At 48.2% G+C, this 21,704-nt stretch overlaps 1 protein-coding gene across 1 annotated transcript in view; it reads left to right on the top strand.

The window, feature by feature from the left end:
- The window catches only part of LOC118513654 (mediator of RNA polymerase II transcription subunit 15), a 43,179-nt gene that overhangs the window by 7,736 nt on the left and 13,739 nt on the right, over nucleotides 1–21,704 (top strand). The window contains exon 2 of the mRNA XM_036059739.1: nucleotides 14,262–16,684. Coding sequence (XP_035915632.1) covers nucleotides 15,416–16,684 — 1,269 coding nt within the window. The 5' untranslated portion in view covers nucleotides 14,262–15,415. The remainder of the gene's footprint in view (nucleotides 1–14,261; nucleotides 16,685–21,704) is intronic.

Genomic DNA, 21,704 nt, shown 5'->3' with positions numbered 1-21,704 from the left:
CGATCACAAACCGGCCCGATTCAGAACGCGAAGCGGAAGTTGAGGATCTCGCATGTCAGCAGTCTTCTATTCCAAGGTCGATGAAACTGTCTTCGGGGAGGGGATTCTTCGGCGCCCAAGAGTCACACACCGAGGAAGAGCTCCGAGGAGTAATAAGACGCAATAATTATTCAATCTAAAGCGTGATTCAGCCAAAAAGTCAGCTCACGGGCACGTACACTCACACAAGCAAACTGCGAGCAAACTTCATTCAAAACCGGTGCACTAATGATGGGTTAATGTTTCCCCATGCTCGAAACCTCCGTAGTGGAGACTCCAAAACGCCTAATCCGTAGATAATGGTGAAGGATTTGCGGATTGTTTTTGTTTTTCGCTTCGGTTTCGGGTTTCGCGCACAGATTGAAGTTTATTTAGGGCTTGAGGCCCCGCCACTGATTTGTCGGTGTCAGTTCGTATGATAAACTTTAATTTAGTTTCACGGACACTGGTTTGGGTGTTTTGTGTTTTTTGAGGGCGTCCGGCACGTCGGATCAAGTTAGCGAGGCATGATTGTTCGGCGGGATGTCTAACACCGGACGGGAAATTCTCATCAATTCCACCAAATTGACCAGCTGTGTCTGTCTGAAGCCTTTTGTTAGTGGCGATTTTTCCATTCTTTGAACCTTTTTTTTTTGGCAAGAAATGTGAAGTACTTCTCACAGATCAAGATCGCTCGGACACTCGCTTACTGACAGAAGCCATACGCGATCATAAATCCAGATCTCACGGATATGTTCATCGCTCCGGGTGCTATTAGACGAACGTGACAGTCGATTACAGTGCGAAGGAAGATAAGGAACGACATTAAGCGAACAACCTCACCCCATATCTGAACCGGTCTACAGGGTTGGGAGTTTTTCTCACAACCGAAAACTCTTTCAATGGGAACGGACAGCCATAAAACAATTACCTCGATTTAGAGGGTGCTTCGTTTCTAGTTTTTCGGAGGTGAGTTTTGGACACAAGCGTTGCGCGTATGTTATGCAATAATTGGTTTAGATTGTTATCATAGTGAGGAAAACAAAAAAGCAACAGCGGGAATGTGATGGGCCGAAGCTAGTTATCTTCCATCTTCAGGAAAAGCGACTGTGATTGTTTGCCTTTACCTTTCGTCACAGTCTTAACGGTGAGCGCATTAGAAGGGATGTTTTGTTGGAAGTGGAGGAAAAATAGGAAGTATCGCTCAATGAGCTTCAATAGTTGTTGAAACTGTGAATTCATCTCGCCACTCAATAAAGCAAAGAATGGCGATCGAAACCCATGTCCAGAGCCTGCTGAGGCGATTAAAAGTAAATGAACCAACTTACCTTTTTATCATCCACTTAAGCTACCTCACCACCAGGAGGTAATTGAGTCGACTTTTCTCCACAACTTTCCGCATCCCAAACCCATCCCACTCCACGGCTGGTGCACATTAATTTCCCGTCCATTTTTGCGATAGCAAATAATTGCTCAGCCACTGATTCTGTGCCCGGACATTGTTGCAACGCTTCAGGAGGGGGCCCTTGCGCCCTTGTGGAGAAAGTTGGTCTGCTTTAGTCGACCGAGACCGCCGGGTTTGACCTCCGGCATGTTACGTCGACGGGGTTTTGTGTGTCTTCGAAGGCGTCTTCGGGAAGATTCATTTAAAGCAATCCATGTATGAAGGAAGCAGGGTTCGTCGCTTATGCCACGGGACGGGCAGTCTTTTGTAGGGCAAGTAGCGTAGAAGAAGAGTATGACCGCCTACCATTCAGAGGGTTCAGGGCTAATTTTCTCCCATTATGAGATGCTCTCCTTTCGCTTTGGTGAGGAGTAGTTTACCTCCAGATGATCTACTAAGGGCTGTTGAGGAGACAATTTTACGCCAATATCGTCTCACTCGCTCTCTCTCTCTCTCTCTCTCTCTCTCTCTCTCTCTCTCTCTCTTTGTCTGGAGCCTCCTAAGAAACTCCACAAACACTGTGACCGGTGACGAAGTATGTAGCGTCGAACCCGACGAGATGTGATGATATCGAGCTACTTCCAACTGCCGAAGAAGGACGCAAAACGCGCCAAACGATGTTGGCTACCGCGCGTCGCCTACTCGCGAGCCTGATTGCTGTTTGATAGCGTCGGGAATTAATGTTGGCCTTTTTGTCGTAATTATTTTACCTTCCGCTGCCCGTGACGGTGCTGGCAGGGACCGATGGAAGCGCTTCGATTGATGTGGCTCGATGTGCCCTTCACGTTCCGCACAGCGCAACAATCGGCACATTTTTGTCGAACATCCCGAACAGACCCGACCGGCCCGATCGGTGTCGGTGCGAGGAACGCCACTCGCGCGGTCTCTTTGGTCGTGAAAAATCTTTCATTAATTTCTATATCAAGCTTCGGCACTGCCACAACAACAACAAAAGCTTGCGGGAATAGCTGGTGGGCTGATCTTCAGCTGATCGTGTGTCTGGTTTATTGTTGGAAAGTTTGTTCCTCCTCGATACTCGGGCATATTGGGGGACTCGCGGGAGTGAGGTGTTGCTGCGCGCTGATGACGGTGAGACAACATTGGTAAATCATTATTACTATGATTTGTACACCTCTCGTGTACTGTTGCGTTGCGTTCTCCGTCAGGCGAAGGCTGGAAAAGGACGATGAAGCAATGGCTCGCAGTAGTAAAAGATGCCGATCCGAGGTGAGGATTCTCTCGTTTGCGATCCGTGTCTTTTTTTTATGCCGTTCGGTTTTGAGTCCCGCAAGTCGTGCGATCACCTGAACGCTGGTGGAATGTGAATTAGATTTCTTAAGTGATGTTTTATCCTGTTTTTTTTTTGTTTGCTGTTACGTTCGCTCACTTTGGTTTGACAGCTGGTGGACATTCCGTACGCGTTGGGGGATTGGTGGGTTGGTTTGGAAATTGGATGGAATGTTGTTTCGGGTGGTTCAATGTCACGTTTCGCGTTGTGCCCAGCGGGAGAGCTGTTTTAGATTGATTTTTTAATGATGTGCAGCAGTGGGTTAATGGGCGTTTTAAACGGCTGGCTGAATAGTGCAAATAAGGGCTTAAAAAAATATTTATTGTGTCAGGTTATACAATTTTGACTTTGGATAGAAGAATGCATCTGAATCCAATATCTGAAACCTAATTTGGCCAATAGAAGGCTATTGATGTAGGCTAACCAAGTTGACTAAATACCGAAATATATTTTTGTTAAGTATGCAGTTACTAGTAACAACTAGTAAGTTCACTTGGAATGATCGATTAATCGGAGTTCTGTCGAGGAGGTTCTCGAATTTAAGTCCTTATATCGTCAAATATTTTATACTTGTTAGTTTGTTGAAGATACAATTGATGACGTTCATCCTCCAGATATGATCATCGCTTTGGTCGTCTGCTGAACTGGTATCTGAGGCGACCCTGCAGTAGAGGACTTAGCAGTTCAGGCTTTATAATTGTAAAAAGTCTACTAAGTCATGAGATGGTTAGTTTGACCTAGCAGGACATTGAGCTAGCCAAGCAGAAGAAGAGGTGGAAAATCTTATCGTAGATAGTAGACGAGATCAATAGTTATATCCACAAAACATCAGGGACCTCCCAAGAATACTTCAAAGTTAAGAACTGCATTACATACTAGAAGAATCATAGAAATCATCATCAGTAGTATTGACTATAACTTCTCCCGAATGAAATCTTTTGTTCTTGGCCATTTTGCTTCCACCGGCAGCACTATTATCAACCTCATCATCATCATCCCCATCACCACAGAACCCATTCCTGGACTGGCTAATGGCATTCTGCTAATGGCATCCAATAGTTCCCGTCCGCCTGCCCGTGCGCGTCAGTGTGATTGCAGCATGTGCTTTCGCTTTCGTTCGCCGCTCGACGTACGTAGAAGACACATTGCGCGATGTGCCACCTTCCATCGTCTAGTATCATCTCCATTGGCCAAATGCCATTGCCTACGACCGCCTACTGGTTTTCAATTTTCCTAACCCGCGAACACGACGCTCGCCCTGGCGGCTGGTATTCTGAATTCTTTACACCAAGAAGTATGTACTCGAAGATAATGAACAGCACAAAGCTACAAAAAATAGCGAGGAGCACGAGTTGCAAAGAAGGAATAAAATATGATAATAATAATAAGGAATAACTTACGGCGCGGTCGGGGCATTGGGTGGGAAGGGGTTTTGCTGGGCATTGGCTTGCGGTTGATTGCGATCGATGCTCACGAATCGGGCGCCCTCTAGGGTAGGTTAAGGGGTGTCGTGGGAAGCGTTGGGCGAATGCAGAGACGACAGAGGGCTGCCAAGAAGATGAGCTCGAACGAGCCTGAAACACTCGCATCGCGCTGTGTTTGATGTGGGCATCGTGTCTGTCATGTCCGTCAAAGTGTCTGAAGTCTCTGGAGAGGTTCGAAGATGACACACACACGGAAGGTTCATCCTCGGGATCAACTAGACGGGGTTCTGCAATATGAGCTATTGAGACCAGAAGCGTTTGTGGATGCGGTTGTGCGGACAAACGGATGGACAACAAAAATGGGACCAACGGACAGAGTTGAGGTTGACTTTCCCAGCGTCGGATGTCTTTAGGAGCGTAGGGCATGCGTGCTCTCGAGTTGTGCAGAAGATCTGGAGATATCTGCCGCCCGACGGGGCGAGATCTCCAGGTAGGTAGGAAAATATTGTGAAAGTGTGTGCACATTTCCGCCGTGACATTCGGGTTGGTGTCATGTTGGCGGGAAAGTTGAAAGGTTGCACCATATCCACCTTCCCAACCCACAGGCATACGCTTGGCATCTAGATTGGAATCGTGGGTCCCAACAATTCGGCGGTTCCTCTTTTGGGGAGCCCCAAAAAGAAAGTTCCAGCCCGTAGCGGTAGCGGTTTCGGGAGGCTGTCGGTCGATAGGTGATTCGAGTGGTGGCCGTAAACTTGAACCTGAATCGATAGAAAAAAGCGTGCTTTTTTATGAAAGGAGAAAAGAAAATTGGTGTGCGAGAGGGAAAGAGAGAGAGAGAGAGAGAGAGAGAGAGAGAGAGAGAGAGAGAGAGAGAGTCGGATGCCGATTTTTGGAGGCTTTGAAGAGTGCGTGTATCTGCTTCTTTCACCTCCGTCGAGTCGAGTGGTTCATGGGACTTGTTTTCGGTGGGAGGCACAACCATCACCACCACCAGCACTCCCTCCATTTCTCCCCACGAAAGTGATCGATGAAAGAAGAAATTATGATACGATCAGGTCGAATGAAAGGTGCATGGTGCAAAGGATAGAAGAAAAAAGTGCGGTGACAAACGCCGAAACCGAAGGAAAAAAAATCAAAAGAAAAGCTGGTAATAGCATAGCCAAAAAGCAGAGAAAAGAAAAAGAAAATGAACGAAACGCACTGCGAGCGAATTGAGCAAAAAAAGAAATGAAAAGTAGAATGGAGAGAAATGCAAAAGAAAGAAAATACAGAAAAGTGCGTGAATGTATGAAAAAAACACAACAGAAAGATAAAGACATACAACGCATAGGAAATACGAAAAACAAAAACACGGTCAAGCACGCTGGTGAAGTGTTGCTGAGGGCAGCGGAAGAAAGATAATAACAACAGCAACAACGAAAAAGCGCCAAACCGTCCGAAACCTGGCCTGGCGTTATGAAAGTTGATCGCTGGGTAGAGAAAAAAGTAGTGAGTTACTTCGGTGGTTCGAGACCCGGTTCGAGGCTTCTCTGAATGAACCGAACTCCCGTGCTCTCTGTGAGCTGTGCTTGTGGAGTTCAGTGAACTTTCTCCCGGTGGCATCCGATCCGTCGGTTGGGAAGGGTTGGGAAGCCAGGAAGAGGGCAATTCCTTGGACGGACACGATCCCCGACGCGGGTAGAGGACGCCGTGCAACGGGATCATTTGTGGATCTGTGGATGATCTCGGGCAGCTAGAGCGCTACTAGAGCACGCCCGTTACCAATCGTGAGCCAGCCTGGCCGACTTCTAACCACGGAAAATCTCGACAGTGCGACCGAAAGGGGACGGTCGCCGTAATAAGATTTCCCTTCTGCAAGAGCGAAAGAAAGCCAGCTCACGCGAGTCTTGGAGCGCAACGTTTGGGAAGGGAAGTCCTCTTGAGTCGTCTAAACGCAGCCACCGCATCCAAAGATCGAAGAAACAAAGCAGAGTTTGATGCGCGTAATGGGAGCTGCATCAAATTTATTGCGGGGCTCTCTAGGCTCTGGCTGCTGTAGACGCCAAAGGGGACTCCATCTAATTCGATGCAGGTCAACATGGCGAACCGGGTGGAAACTTGCAAACGCAAAAAAACGCGAAGAAATGATGGACCACTTAGCGAAGGAAATGGTTAACGGTTTCCCGGGGAAGATATAGCAACAAAAAAAAAGACAAACCACACACAAGGGAAGCAAGAATTGAAGGTTAAATTAAGCAAGAGGACAGGGACGGGAAGGGGACGGGTTTTAAGGTGGGAGCTTGTGAGGGGGGGGAAGCATTTTGCAATATCTCTTGCATAACATGTTTGTTGTTCCTCCCGTAGGTGGGGATCGAGTTTGGCAATGTTTGACATGGGTTTGGGAAGTTGTCGTTATTAGTCACGAAGGTTGGCGAGGTGCCTCGGGGGTATGTGGAGGGCTCAAGGTGGAATGGGGTGGGAATGGTGGTGAAGATATTGGATGAAGAAAACGAAAGGCATGGTAATGTGAGCTGGGTAAAGAGTCTGTGAGGTTGGAATACTTAAAGTTCTACCTTGAATGTGATTAAACTTCTGACAGCTGTCATTTTTACATCAGTCTCAGATTTAAGGCAATTTAAATTAAACTAAATACTGTTTCGAATATCTCATCTTACTTAATAGATAACTCAAAAATTTGATCAATACAACATGTACAAAAATTTGAAGTGGAAAAAGGCGTCCTGAGAGTCACATACATTAGGTCTATATTACAGACCTTCGTTTTTTCAAACTACCCTGATGCGAAGCAAAGTATAGGATGGTCTCCCGGCTTCATTATCAGATAATAAGAGCACCGCGGAGAAAACTGCTCCCAGAAATAGCAGGATCATCATTTATCCTCATTACTGGTAGGTCCGCTCCCTTCAGAACTTCAGCATATGGGGTGGAATTTGTGTTCCAGTATTTCAAGATAAGGGTCACCATTTAACGCACCCAATGTACCAGCGATCTGCTGGTACCTAACTAGTCCACATAACCTCAAACGCCCTCTTCCTGTGGTCGGAGGGCCCTTACAAAATCCTCCCTTCATGATAGTGGCTCGTGTTGTTGTTGAGCAGCACGTGATAAGCTTTCCAGAGGGGCCTGATCTTCGCCCCCTTACAACCGGAGAGATGATTTATAGCTCAGTGCCACGTTCTACGACCTCCCCTTTTCACGCAGCAAACGGAACAAGAAAACATTCAATAAATATTGTAACGTGATAAAATAATATGTTTCACACAGCCGTCCGTGTTTAAATGCATCCGTTTGCTAGGTATCCGCACGAATTCTCGCGAGCGCGCCTCAAGGGATCCTACCGCAACTCGCGGCTCACCATAAATCATCACCACCACCATCTAATCATCTACCGGTGGTGGCCCGATTAGGACTGCGAGAGAAAAGGTCCGATCGCTGGTATGCGCTGGTTTACAAAAATTAGTAGCCGCATGCGTGTGTCGCAGCATACGATCGCGTACGCGGAGCGATTATTTATGATCTACATCCCCATAAATGTCGCCGCGGTTTGACTGTTTTGTCACGCACGGCCGGAAACTGTTGCTGAGCGCGACATGGAGGAGTAGCAGTGGGTCCCATGCCATGTTCGATAGGTCTAATCCGAAAGCCCGATCGAACCCGATCCATAAATCAGTGGCGGTGTAGGGATCGGGCTGATGAGTGAGTGCGTGCGGTGAACCTGTTTGCCCAGATCGAGGGACGAGTGCGCAGATGTAGGCCGTGACGTGTGCTTCCGTTTGGAAACTGTGTGCGGGCTGTGTGAAAGTGTAACAATTAGCTGCAGACCGATCGTATGCAGATTTCCTGGAGGATGTTGGAAGCAGGGACGTTTTAAATGAATCCAGTGAGTTTGTAAAGCGATAGGAGATTCGGTCGCGAGCTGGAACTTGGAAGAAAGTTTCGGAGTCGGAGGTGATCTAATTATGAGATGTTTCTAATGACAGTTTCTCGCTATGTCCACACTTGTGCGTATCTCCCCGACACCATATCTGGACAAGTAAGAACAGATGGTCCTCAACAGCAGAAAAACCCTCACAAACACTGATCGCGATCCTCGATAACATCGCGTCAACTCACCACTAACTCCTGGGAGCATCCAGTTTTCCTATCCCGGTCCGAACCGTACAACACGAAACAACACTTCCTGCGGGAGGGGCAGAAGTAGCTCCGGGTAGGTCCGCACAACGGAACCGGCTTTTCTCTTTGGACTCTTTGGCACGCATATCAACTCCCCAGTTTCAATGATAACAACTCGGACAGCTTTCTACCTCCGCGTTTTGTGTTGACTTGGCGGCAGATATGTCGATAACATCGTCGCCTACCGGGGTCCCGAGCCCCAAACCCAGACCCTTCTGCAGCAGGTTGTATTTGTGCAGACGAAGCGCACCGAACCCGGGTGGTGTTCGGAAACAGGTTTTCCTGTTTTGGACCGCGAAAACCACTCCTCGCCATACCGAACCCCACCCCTATTGGCGTCAGTCCGTTTGGCGATTCATGAATGGGAATGGGTATTTTGTTATGTCCCGGTCTCTGTAGCTACACAACATTGGCTGCGAGTGCATCGGCGGGGACTCGGCGCGACACGGAGAGGCCGTTCAAATGCATTCAGAAATGAGGTGGTGAAAATGTTGGAGCGCACTCTCGAAGGTCGGGACACTTTGAATGCAAATGGTGTGTTTTTGGGGGAGGCGAACCCTGCAGGGGTAAAGCGGGTCCCGATCTCAATTTTTGGATGAAAGCTGGAAATCTGCTGCTGTGGGGCCATCCATTCATCCATCCATTAATTGATGTCTAGTTGATCGCTTCGCTTTGAGTCACTTTAGGAGAAGAAAATTACACTATCGATTGAGGGTCTCCTCCTGGGATGGCCTTGAACGCAAGAAAAAGAAGCTCAGATGAAAGCTCGCGCCTTGAAGTTGAGTGAGGATAATTATGGCCTGCTCTCCCATTCCCTGAGATCTCGGTGAAATGATGACGGGTTATTACATGCACTCCAGGTCAGGACCCCCTCATTGTTCACTGATGCCTTGTGGACGTGTCATTAAGCTCTGACGGCTTCAAGGCACAGCTGGATTAAGACTTTCAATTATCGGTGTGGAAATTTTTTGTAGCTCGATCGAGAGGCTTCAGATGTTATGAAGAAGGGGGGAATGTCACCATACAAATTATAACCACTCTATCGATCACTTTGTTTAGACGCAGACCGGGCCTATCTTGAGGTTTGCCTGTGTTGTCCAATAACGTATACAGGCTACTTCAAATTCAACCACAATCGGCACAAGTCAACATTAGGATTGCCAGGAACGGTGACAATCGTGATCTTTGGCTAAATCACGAATGGCCTTGATGGCTCCGTTTTGCTCCGTTGCCTGCGTTGCCACGTTCTCCAAACGAAACGATCTTGATTGATCGATCAATTTCTTCACGTGACATTTGCGAGTGATGTATCAGTCAGCTTTACGAATGGGTCGGTGTAAGATCGCTGGCAGACAACACACAAGCACCACCACCATCATCAATCATGGCGTTTCAGAATGTCATCGGGGACGCACGAGAACTTAGCTAAGGTGCTTTACCGGGCGACTTTATCTAAATGGTTGATTGCAGATAGAATCACGTACCCCGTACCCCGTTCACCCTTGGTGTTGCTGCAACTTAGAATGTCATGACGTGGTATTTCTTGAAGTGCACGTTGCACCACGCCTGAAGTTGATGAGCGTCAGTACTTTCTCTCGCAATGCGCAATGTCATTGTTCTAGGAGGCACCCATTAGGGGTCCGTTGACTTTTGCAATGATGATTGGTTGTGAATTGCGGGAGAGTTCTAGCGTTACCTAACGTCGAAACAAGATCAGCTACGGTTGATCTCTGCCGGCCCTCTTGCCGCTCGGGAGATGGATTGATCGTGTCTGGAAGGAAAGCCACCCTTTACCACGGCGTACCGAGACACCTCGGGAGAAGTCTGTACCAAAGTTCTGGAACCGATGCAAAACCCGCCGGACGTTGGGGCGAGATTTATAGGATTTTATGCGCGACTGCATCGGTTCATTTGCCGCAAAATAAAGGGAAGGCGACGGATCGAGGTTAATAAACACGAGGGAAATTTATAGCGCTATCCCAACGGGGCCAGCCATTTGGTTAGAGCAAATGAGTAGTTGTGGTTTTGGATTCCCTGGGCCGCTGGGTGCAATGAAGCGTAGCGTTGTTTCTCGCTTCCCTTTTCCAGCAATGCCGTGTAATGGTCGCACAATTGAAGGAGACTTGAGCCAGCTGTTTTGGTTTTGCCTCGTCTTCGGACCCGGTATGTGTATTAGATGCTGACCTTTCCGTCCGGGCGCGCCGGGCGCCTGCTTGTTGCCCGGTCTCTGTCAGCCGTTGCATACCAAATCGTGCCAATCTGTCGGATTGTTACACTTGGTTGCGGCCGAAGCGTCGTGTCGTGTCAACCGGAGTGGAAGCGGCGTGCAATCTTCCGGAACGGAATGTGAGGCTGTGGTCTAGCAGTGTCTAGCTGGCTGCAGCTGCGCCGGATGATGCCTCGGGGACGTGCCCCACTGTCAGCGAGTCAGTTGAGCGATTTTTTTGTGTGTGTTCCGTCCAAGGTGTCATTCATCTTGGGCGGGAGACTTATGCTTATCTTACGCACCCTACTCACCAGAACGAGGTCAACCGGTGTTATTACACGCTTTTACATGTCAGTGTTGCATTTCTTTCCTCTGTTGTTCATCGAGCTCACGGTTGGGCTGTTGGCGTAGAACAAGCGAAAAAAACCCACCCAGGCGCTTATGAAATATGCTTCCAGTAGCAGCAAAACCCGCGTACGGTTGTAACCGTTTTTATCTTGATTAATGTGCTGTTGATAAGTTTTTGCTCGGGCAAGCTGAAGGCTGGCAAGCGAGTGATCGGGAGCGGTGCCGGTCCGATCGGTACAAATTATGCCTGGCAGCCATATACTAGTGGTGCGGAAGGCTGCCAGCCCTCGAGAGACAATGTTTTTTGTGTGACCCGGGCGCTGTGTTAATAAACAAGGCTCGGGGGCTTTTGTGCATGTTGTTCTTGATCAGTCATGTCGTTAATAATTTGATAGTGGATCTTGTAATGAAATGAGTGCAATATTTTATCTTGAATGGAACATTGTGTGTCTACGTTTATGTGTGTGTATATATTATGATAAATTTGGTGCGTATCGGGGAATTATAAATTCATTGTACTGAGTGAGGTCAAAACAAGAAGCAAAGGGAGAAGAGAGCTCTTATTCTTGATTCTTAGTTTCATCCGTTAAACTACTTTGTAGCATGAAGTCTAAAGTTTGAAGATCACATGATCAGAGCTCGCCTTCTTCTTCTTATTTCTTTGCCCAACAACCCCATGGTCAGTCCTCACTATGGGGAACGGCTCAGATGAGACTTGAACTCGGGTCCTGCCGTGTGAAGATTGGCGCCGTTGTCGCATCTATCACCGGGCCACCGCGATCAGAGATCGTTAGAGTGTTTAATTTTTGTATCTTGAAGATCTAGTAAAACAGTTTTAGCTGACTTTACCTCTACCAATGAGAGTTCTTTATCATGTTTAGGCTCATATTTGAAGAGTTGATGACTAGACCAGAAAATTATTGTTGATGGTACCTTCATCATATAAACTCATGCGGATTCCTATGTCTTCTTGAAGACCTAATGAAATATATTTTCATAGTGGCTATCAATCGTCTTCTTATTCGGTGGCACTACAACCTCGAGAGGTCTCGGCCTGCCATTTCTTGCTAACAAGATAGTCAGTCAGCCATGCGTACGGGGAGACGGTCTAGATGGGATTTGAACCCCGGTCCTGCCGTGTGAAGACCGGCGCCATTATCACCTCGGCCACCGGACCGCCCCCTGTGGCTCTCAATACTTAAACCTTAAAGCAATTTTTGACTAGACAGAGCCTCATTTTTGAAGATCACCTCAAAGTCGTCTAAGGGACATCGAGGACTCTTTTTTGATTATGCAAGGCTCAAAATTCTAGGCAAATGCTCTCGATGTATCCAATTTCTCAACTTTTCCCAATCCAAATTAAACTGATTTATGAAAAAAGAACTCCGATTTAACGACAAAAACAAACCCCCTGTCACCAAACATGGACGGAACACAAGTTCTGTGCCAAAATCGGACATAGCGCGGCGTGTGTGGTTTCCGCGTCGACAAAAGCGCCGACTCTCTACTCAAGCAACCACACACACAAAAAAAGAACCTCCAACCACTCGTGCGGCACGATTCATTACGCGACGGCGGTAGTCGTCAGCGAATGGAATATTGCCGAATTTCTTCGCCGAAAGCACTTCAAGCTAGTAAAAAAATAAAGCAAGGCCCCAAGTTCCCGGGCGTTGCGTTACATTCCGGTTTCGACCTCCCGGTTCCTGGGTCGAAACATCGCGGCAAGGAGCAGCCCATCGTTCGCTCTTAAAACTGTGTTACATTCGCGCGTTCCGATGCCCTTATCCGGTATGGTGCAACCCGCTTCCCAAACCCAAAGGGCCCGGGATGCGTGAGAAGCAGTATGGTTGCAGATTCTGTTTATCGTTGTCGCCGTCGTTACGAAAGCATCGTGTTGTAGGGTCAGGAAATCCGGACGGGGAAGCTGGGTAACAAATCGGGAAGACGGCTGTGCCGTCAACATAGCTGCGCCACATACCACATTCACCCGCGGATGCGAAGGAACCACCTTTTTGGTCGCATTTGGTCAGGTTCAGGTTTATGTTGGCAAGCGTGCTGTGTGTGTGTATGTGTGATTTTTTTGTTTCGCTTGCTGCTTCGCACGCTCCTTTGGACATCGGTTCAAGACGGCGGACGATCCGTTGAAGATCTGTTCGGGGTGAGATCGTGAAGCACGGCGCTGCTCCAAACGAATTATGTTGGGGAGCCTCACGAAAACGGTCGTAAGCGAGAGAGAGAGAGAGCGAGCGTGAAGCTGAAGACGTTGGTGTGTGTTAGTGTTCGCGACCCCATACAAAGCACGGCATTTTCGCGAAAACCACAACAAACTTGGGAGGCTCTCGGGCGTGCTGGGCAAAAAATTTGCAAGCCCTTCTTCTTGTGTGTGTTTTCCTGAAGGGCTCGCCGGACGTCGCCACGTTTGTAGCATTTTAAAGTACAACAGTACGGTGTGTTTGTGAGCTTGTCGTCATCGATGTCGGCGAGCCTTGGAGGAGGATGCTGCCAGACGGAAGGTAGCGTTAGTGGGGGAGAAACGTAAGGGAACCTGCTTTCGTTCTTGCTCTTGTATAGGTCTTCACGTCTTATAAAGCGCGCCAAGACCGGTTCCCGAATGAAGTGTCTTCCCCTCTCCCCAATTCCCGGTCTGCTCTGCTCCCCCCGGGGGGTGGGAGATAGCGAAGACTTGTTGAGACCATCCCGTTCGCCACATGAGCAGCATAGTCGCGGTTGCCGAATGCCGGTTATGTTGCCGCATACCATTGGACGCGGTTTCCAGCGCTCGCGCGCGCACTCTGCATGCGTGCGTGCGTCAGTGTGAGTGTGTTTTGTGTTCGTTAAAATTTTGATATCTCCCCGGGGCCTCGAATCCTGGACACATTTTTCGCCGCGGGTCCGGGGCAAAGTTGTTTCGGGACGGGAGGCGTTACGCTGAGGCTTGCCGAGGGTACTTTCGATTCAGTTTAAATCGTAACGAACTTGTTTTTGAAGTGGTCGTGTTACCGCTTTCGGGAGGGCGCGCACGCTCTCCCGAGGTTCGGTTCTTCCATTTTGATATTGAGATTGTGGAGTTATCGCTAGTTGGTGGAATGTACGCGCGAGCGAATGTGCGTCCGCAAAGGAGAAACTCGACATTGAATTGAAACATGATCGTACTGATGTCCTCTTCCTCAACATCTCCGCCAACTGTGAATCCGATCGCTGCAGGTGGATTGGACATTCACAGTCAACACACTGATGCCCGGCCAGCCAGCTAGCCAGGCAGCCGGCCGGCCGGCTCTACATGCCCAAACTCACCTCCATACTAACCCGTTCTCTTGCTTTCTTTCTGTCTTCCATTTTTGTTTTTGAAAAATTTAGGCTTCTCCTGCGTTGCCTGCCAACGGTCGTTCGGTGTTCGCGAAACGCCACGAGGATCTCTCGCTTGTTGCGTCGGCAACCACACCACGGTGGTCTCACGAAGAGTCAGTGATCGACAAACGATCGTCGCAGACGGACCACCGCAAACACGGTGCGCCGTTGTAAAGAATCGCGTCCAGGAAGGACCTCCCGGTCCCCGTACGGTGGTGGTGGAGTTCACTGGGGCCCCGTGTAGGTTTGTGCTTTGTGCTCCGGAAGATAGAGCGCGTTCGTTTATCTGGCTCTTGGTCGGCGGTAAAGTTGTTTTCTGTCTGTAGAACCGCACCATACTAACCGTACCGATAGGCTAGCTCCGAAAGCTTTCGATGATAAGGAAGAGCTGTAGCTGGTCGCCTGATTTTCCTGCCGTCGGACTAGCGGACCTGCCCTGATGACAATGTTCGGTGCGAAGGATGGTGATGCTGGTCATCGATGCTGCTGCTACTGCTGCGTGTGTTCCGATGGTGTGGTCGCTGAAGGTAAAGGTCCCGTGTGTCGTGTGTCGAGCGTCGGTAGCAGCGCAACGGTGTGATATCTTAGTGTTGTGGAAACCGCTTAGAGCTATAGAAAGTGTTTGAGAGTGATTGTGAAAGCCCTCGGCCGGGAAAGAAGCGAGACGTGATAGTGCCCCGGCATAAAGTGGAAAAATTGGTTTCAAGAGCTCGTGTTTTTTTGTGAGTGTGGCCGCTAGTTTGGGGAAGAAATAAGAGTGCGTGTTCCTGAGCGTCTGCCTAGACGGTGAAGTGGTTTTATCGGAAATTTGTGTCTGAAGATAAGCGGTAAATGATCGCGTTATTCAGCATTCTTGAGCTGAATAGATAGCGTGTGTGTGTGTGTGAGAGAGAGAGAAGAGCGTTGTTATCGCTACTGTCTGAAGTGGTCTATTTTTAACGAGAATATTAGTCAGCAAAGGAAGTCTGCGGGATTTCCTGGAAGTGGAAACGCACAACCGAGATATAGTGGTGAAGAGTGTTTCAGGTGTAACTATCACGAAGACGATCCGGGATCCCGGCAAGAACCATTAACAGGACAGGCAGCATAGAGCCGTTGTGACGCACAACCCATCAAATCAACATTTTCTTGCCAGCAGCCCACACGTTCCTTTTCCCGTCGTCATGACAACGAATACTAGCAACCTGAAGCTATCTGGAAATATAATAGGTCTGACAGGCAAACAATCACAACCGCACACCCAACAGCAGCACCAGCAGCAGTTACAGCAGCAACAGCAACAGCACCATCACCAGCTACAACAGCACCATCTTCAGCAGCAGTTGCAGAAGCATAAGCTAAAGCAAGCTCAGCACCATCTACAGCAGCAGCAGCAACAGCAACAACAACAGCAACACCAGTCGGTGGTTACCACCTCACTATCGAACGGAGTCGGCCATCATCCGGGAGGCGGTGTGTTCACGTCCGCTCTCAATGGTGGAGGACTCGTGAAGCCTTCCGGTGGACTGACCGTGGCCAGTGGAATTCCTCAGCAAACTGCAACCGGAACAGGGGTTCCGGGGCAGGCGCCAGGAAGTCATATTCCACCTCGCTATCAACCACCTCCACATCCACCGGGCGGTATCCTCAAGAACGGATATACTAACGGCCATCTTAAGGCGGCTTACCAACGTCCGGAAGGTGGCGCACAAAACGGTGGCCTAGCGTACAACGGCACGAAGGGATACGTTGGGGAGAATCTAAAGCGACCTCCAAATCCGTCCCGGCTACTAGCACCCCGGCAGCACATCCGCTTCTCGAATCTACCTCCACTGGTGAACGGTGGCCCACCGGCCGTTAGTCAACAGACTCAACTTCAACAGCAGCAACAACAGCAGCAGCAGCAAATCCAAACTCTTCATCATCTCCCACCGGCACCGCACGCCCGGCTCAGCTCGGAGTCCTCGTCCGAAGATCAGACGACAAGCTCGACAAGATCTTTGCAGGCTCACTTAGCCCACGCGAAAGCGTCTGTGAACTCAACGCAACAACCTGCCACCGTACCGAACGGCCCATCAGCCGGTCATATCCATCAAACGACCGCAATAGTGCATCAAAGTAGTCAACCCGCGAGTAGCAACGGTACGAACGGAACGAACTCTAGCGGACAGGGCCATCTAAAGCCTCCGCAACCATCACACCTGCCAACTGCGAACGGTGTCCATCATCAGCAGCAGCAGCACCAGCAGCAGCAGCAGTCTCATCCGGTTCACACACTCCAACATCCGTCCCAGTCACAGCAGCAATCAGCACAGCAGCAGAATCAGGAGATGTTGAAGTTTGTCCGGAAAGCGGAATCGGAAACCTCCTCTACCCCGACCTCCTCGAGCGGTGGTGGGGGCGGAGGCGGTGGTGGACGCATCTCGGCACTGGAGCAGAATCGACACTTTCAGGTGAGTTGGCCGACAGATCCGGGGAGACAGGTTGAATCCGGAATAGCTTAAGGTATCTCCGACGGAGGCGAACTTTCCTTCCGAGCGGATGCAAGAGATTCCTCGTGCATGGGGAAACCTGTTTTTGCAATGGTGGGCAGCATCCAATCCACCTTCCAAAACCGAATCCAAACGAAGGAGAAAGTTTTTGACCTTTTCCAGCCTCTCTCGGTCTCGGTGCTCTCGGTCCTCATATTCGGAAACTCCCTGTTTATTTTTTGCTGGACGCCTCGAGAGGGCGCCTCGAGGGATGTCGGTGCGTTGCTGTAGCTGGTAACTGGTTCGAAAGTTGTTTCCTGTGTGTTGGATCGCTGTTTATCAGTGATAAAATTTCACCCGAAAAATGTCCCCGTTTGTTGTTTACTTTTTTAACATCCCGCTGTATCTATTTGATGCGATTTCCCTGGAAGTTTTGGGAAGGTGACTTTTACCTGTGTAGCACTTCGCAGTGGGACGTACGGAGAGGTGGTAGACCAACTCGTTTTAAAGATCCACCCAGTTCGGATACAACTACAACTGCCACACAGGCATTTAAAAAAAGGAAAGTTATCTTGCAACACGATCGTCTAGGGCGCGCAATCTCTGTTGCCTGTTGTCACCTGGTTTGGAGAGTCATCCCATGTTTTGAATGTACGACTTCGTTTGCGAGAGCAATTTGTCAATTCGATACGGATGGTTTGGCGAGTGTTAGTCATGTCCATTAGGGGTGAAAGAGGTTCCATGGGGTTTGCTCCCATTGTTCGGAGCCAACGAGGGAGCCCACCTCGTAGACTTTCGCCAGCAGCGACAACAATGTTGCTGTCCCTTCGGTCGCATAGAAGCTTGATTATGATGAATGAGTTTTGCTTTCGGAAGATACGATTAGACGAGGAGCTTGAAGGAGAGGGCCTCAACAAGACCGCAAATCGCAAAACGGTAAAATGGATTACAATCAAAAAGGGTTGGTCTACTGGTAGCAGAAATTGTTCCGGCATGCTATTATTTCTTGTAGAGGCGTAGAGTTGATCAGGACCAAGTTTCTCCAACAAACAATGGCCGAATGGTCTTGAAGAGTTAAGGGAAGCCCCTGTCAAGAGAAATTTCGTAACTCAGTGATGTATTTTTACAATGTTGCACTACGAAGTGGCTTCTGATTGGGATTTGATAATGATACGCAAAATTGGAAACACTCCAACCAGGTGACATAAACATGAGAAAAGCCCTTTTCTGCCCATTTCCAGCCAAAGAAAAGGTCATCGCTTTCTCGCTTCTTTTAAGAAGTATCGCTCTTATGGTCGGGCTTGGGCTGACTGGCATTTGCACGATTATTTCATTAAGTCGAAAAAAATTACCCTTAATCAGCTCCTTCGCATTTCTTCCTTTCTCGCCTCCCTTCACCCGGCTTCTTCCTGGGGCTTTTCACCTGTTGGCCGGCTCGCATCGATACGTGGCATTCCAGCAGGCGGGCGATCGCGCCCCGGCCGGAGCAATAAAAACAAATGATTCAACTTTGTAGCTGCGCACTACACTGCGCACGGCATCTGTAGCTGCATTTGCGTTTCATGATGTGTATGTAAGTGTGTGTGTGAGAGGGAGGGAGAGAGAGAGAGAGAGAGAGAGAGAGCGATAATTTCTTGTTGTTTTGGTTTTTGTTGTTGCTGATTGCTTTTTGGCTTGCGGATTCGGGTGCTTTGGGGCGCATACTGCCCTGCCCGGTACTTACCGACATTCTTATTCGTGCGGGATGTTTCGATGGAAGGGTTCAATCATAATGCTCCGTTAGGTTAATTTCATTCGGCATTACATTATGCTGCGATGGGGTGGGTAAAGCGAGAAGTTTTTAGAGGAATAGAAAAATATATAGTGATAGATGCTCTCTCAAGGATTACGAAGCAAACAGTTGAGTAAATTTTCTTATCTTCTAAAAGTAATTTTAAACACAAAAGTGAGAAAGCGTTTGGGGAAATGTTATCTAAAATAATTTATAATGTCTTTTAAATCATCTGAATTGCTCCTGATAACTACCAGATGGCGCTTGGTCATAGAAGAAAACCCATTATGCTACCGTTGTGCCAATTCACACGGGCGCTTTGTCCACTCGGGAGGCAAATAAAGGCCCTTCCCTAAAATTATCTTTAAATCACTGAAACACACCGTTCATTCAATAATAAAAATGATGGAAAAACCGGTCACCGGAAGTTAGGGAGTAAGTAATAAAACTTGCCCCGACCACGAAGTGTGGTTTATAAAAATAAACAAAAAGCTCGTAGCTCCATTGAAGCAACAGGCCATTCTAAAAAAAGCTGGGCCGGGAATGGCTATTGTGCTTCGACACACACACACACGGAGCGCAAAAAAAAGTGAGAGTACGCTGTTGTTGTAGCCCTTAATCTGGCTCAATTTATCTCTGTTTCCCTGCGTTTTGGGCTGCTAATAATGAAAGCGACAGGCAATAAACGCAAACTCACCCCGTCGTATGTGCATAAACGAACAGGAAAAACATATTACTTCCGGGCGCTTCCGTAGCTCGCTTCTTGTGGAACCGGGAACATCTTGCACCGAAGAATGAACCGATGAAAATTCTCCACTGCTGGAAGCGTGGTCGCGTGTACCCGTGACCGGAACCAGCTGGGTGCGCTTCAATTTAAATGCTTTCCGTTGTTCATCTGCTGCCGGTGTGTACATCATAAAAAAAGGTGGACGGTACAGTCTGTTGTTTATGACGTATATATGGTTCCGATTCTGGCTCTTGTAGCTGAGCAGAAATACCGATAAAAAAAAAAAGAACTTCAAACACTATTCCCCAGTAAGAAGGGGTTCGTCGCTTGCGTTGAAGTCTTTCGTTCCGAAATCAGTCTACGCAGCTCCATCTGTTTTCTGCCGGCCGTTTTTCGGCTTCTTTATATCGCTCGCTTTCCGTGCAAGTGTTAACCGGTGGTCAGTGCCTGGAAGCCTTTAATGAAATTTCAATTACTCGTTTCGGTGGCATCTCAACTTCCCATCACCGTCTAATTGCATCTGACTGACTGTAAGGCTTCCCTTTTCCTTTTTCGTTTGCGTGTGTATGTTTCCACCAGTTTTGGCTTAAGCCAACCTCATGGTCAGCTTCATCAGCAACAACCCGACAGGTTTCGGATCGGATTGCATGCTCATGCATGCCCTGTCCGTGCTTCTCATGCTCATTCCCATGATTAAAAACTTCGAACTTTGCTAGCGAGATTAAGCAGTTGTGCTGCTGCTGTGCTTCTCTTCTGTCGAGTTGAGTTTTGTCAGTGTTTCCACATCTACCGAAATCGGTGCTGCCGTCCGTCACCACACATTCCACTTCGCACCCCGTTTATTAGCATTTGCGGAAAAACGAAATTTTCGGTGCGCCGCAAACCCGGTTAGTCTAATGATTGCCTTCGCAGCGCGCCACACTCGGTTCGGTGGGATGGGAATTTTTCGGACGTCGTTTGGGGTTTTTTTTTCTTCTCGCTGAATGGTTCCTTTCGAAAAAATGTGTTCAAGAAGAGAGCCTCCGGCAGAATGGTGGGGAAACGGATGCCGGCAGCCTCGATAAATCTGAGCATTATCTTAATTTTTGTTGGTCGTCGTCGTCGTCGTCGGTTGACCGAGGGACGGGTTTGACCGAGCATAATGACCAAAATTATGACGCACCGGAGTGAGGGGCCTGTGTTGCTTTTTGCCCCCCTAAAGGGTGGTTGAAAGATCACCTCGAATCACACATTCACATGGCCAAATTGGAGCTTAGGTGTGTGTGAGGTGAATTGTGTCGCTGGTGTGTCGCGAGTGTGGTTTTGCTTTCGTGGAATGTGGTGTGAGGTTTGTTTGGCAGAAAATTACCATTATTCGTTTCTGTTGCTAGCGCTGGTTGTATGTGATTTTTACCCAAAATACAGAACGAGTACATTAAAAAATAAATAAACAAGAAACCCCGTCTTGAACCGTACAAACGCTTATGTCAGACGTGTTGTGGGTAGCGAAAATAAACTAAGAAAAAGTCATAACAACAACATCTTTAATTACATTAACACAACATGCAATTGCAAACTCTTGGTTGGGCTGGGTAGCCTTTTTTTGTCGTTTTGTCGTTTGCTCCGTTTGTTTCGTTTCTCAGCCCGTGCGAGCCTTTTTTGTGACGGCAAATCACGCCATACGCAAATAAAAACATTGTTTACGCATGCTGCCGTGTTGCTGCAGCAATTTCGTCATTTTAACGGGTGGCGTAAAATAAACGATACCGATGGTATGGTAAGTGCGGTTGTAGCTGGCCGTACCATTGTTGCGAAGCGAGCGAGTGCGTACAATGCTGGGAACTGAAGTGTCCCACGCACATAAAACACGATGGGTCGAAAAATGGGCAACGAAATCGGTGTGGCGTACTTGTGTGATAGTGGAGCAAAAAACTAAAAAGAACCGTACTTGGGATGATGAGATTTAGCATGGGCAGGCATAAATTAGCATGTCGGGGAGAGCGTATTTTTTGTTTGCTTGTCTGTCTGTACGGCAATTTGAATGAAAATTGGGTGTAACACGCACAGCTTTTGCACAGCATTTAGCAGCGTTTGTCTGTTTGGGGTTTGGATTTTGTTTCGCACGAATATTTCGAAAGTAATTTAAGGTATGTTTAGACGGGAGGGATTAAATAGCAGTTTGTTGGTTCAACAAACTACTGATTAGACTAATATTTACGATAGACTTATATTAAGATAGAGAGAATATGAGTGAGTAGCTAGTCTTCATACGGCTGGACCGGGGTTCAAATCCCATCTAAGGCCGTCCTTCCATAGTGAGGACTGACTATCCAACTATGTGGTATCAATAAGTCTAGTAAGCCAGAAATGGCAGACATGACCTAAGAGGTCGTTAGGCGAATACAGCTTCCACATAGCCTTGTACTTGCTGGAGTCAAGTTTAGTTCTTCCAAGTTCTTGCATCCGGAGTAGATGATACCAAAATTAGTAACAGATTACTAATCTTGCCATACCAATATAGTCAA

The sequence above is a fragment of the Anopheles stephensi genome, chromosome 3 (genome assembly GCF_013141755.1).
Source record: "Anopheles stephensi strain Indian chromosome 3, UCI_ANSTEP_V1.0, whole genome shotgun sequence".
Taxonomy (NCBI): Eukaryota; Metazoa; Arthropoda; class Insecta; order Diptera; family Culicidae; genus Anopheles; species Anopheles stephensi.
This window is presented reverse-complemented; position numbering and strand designations above follow the sequence as displayed.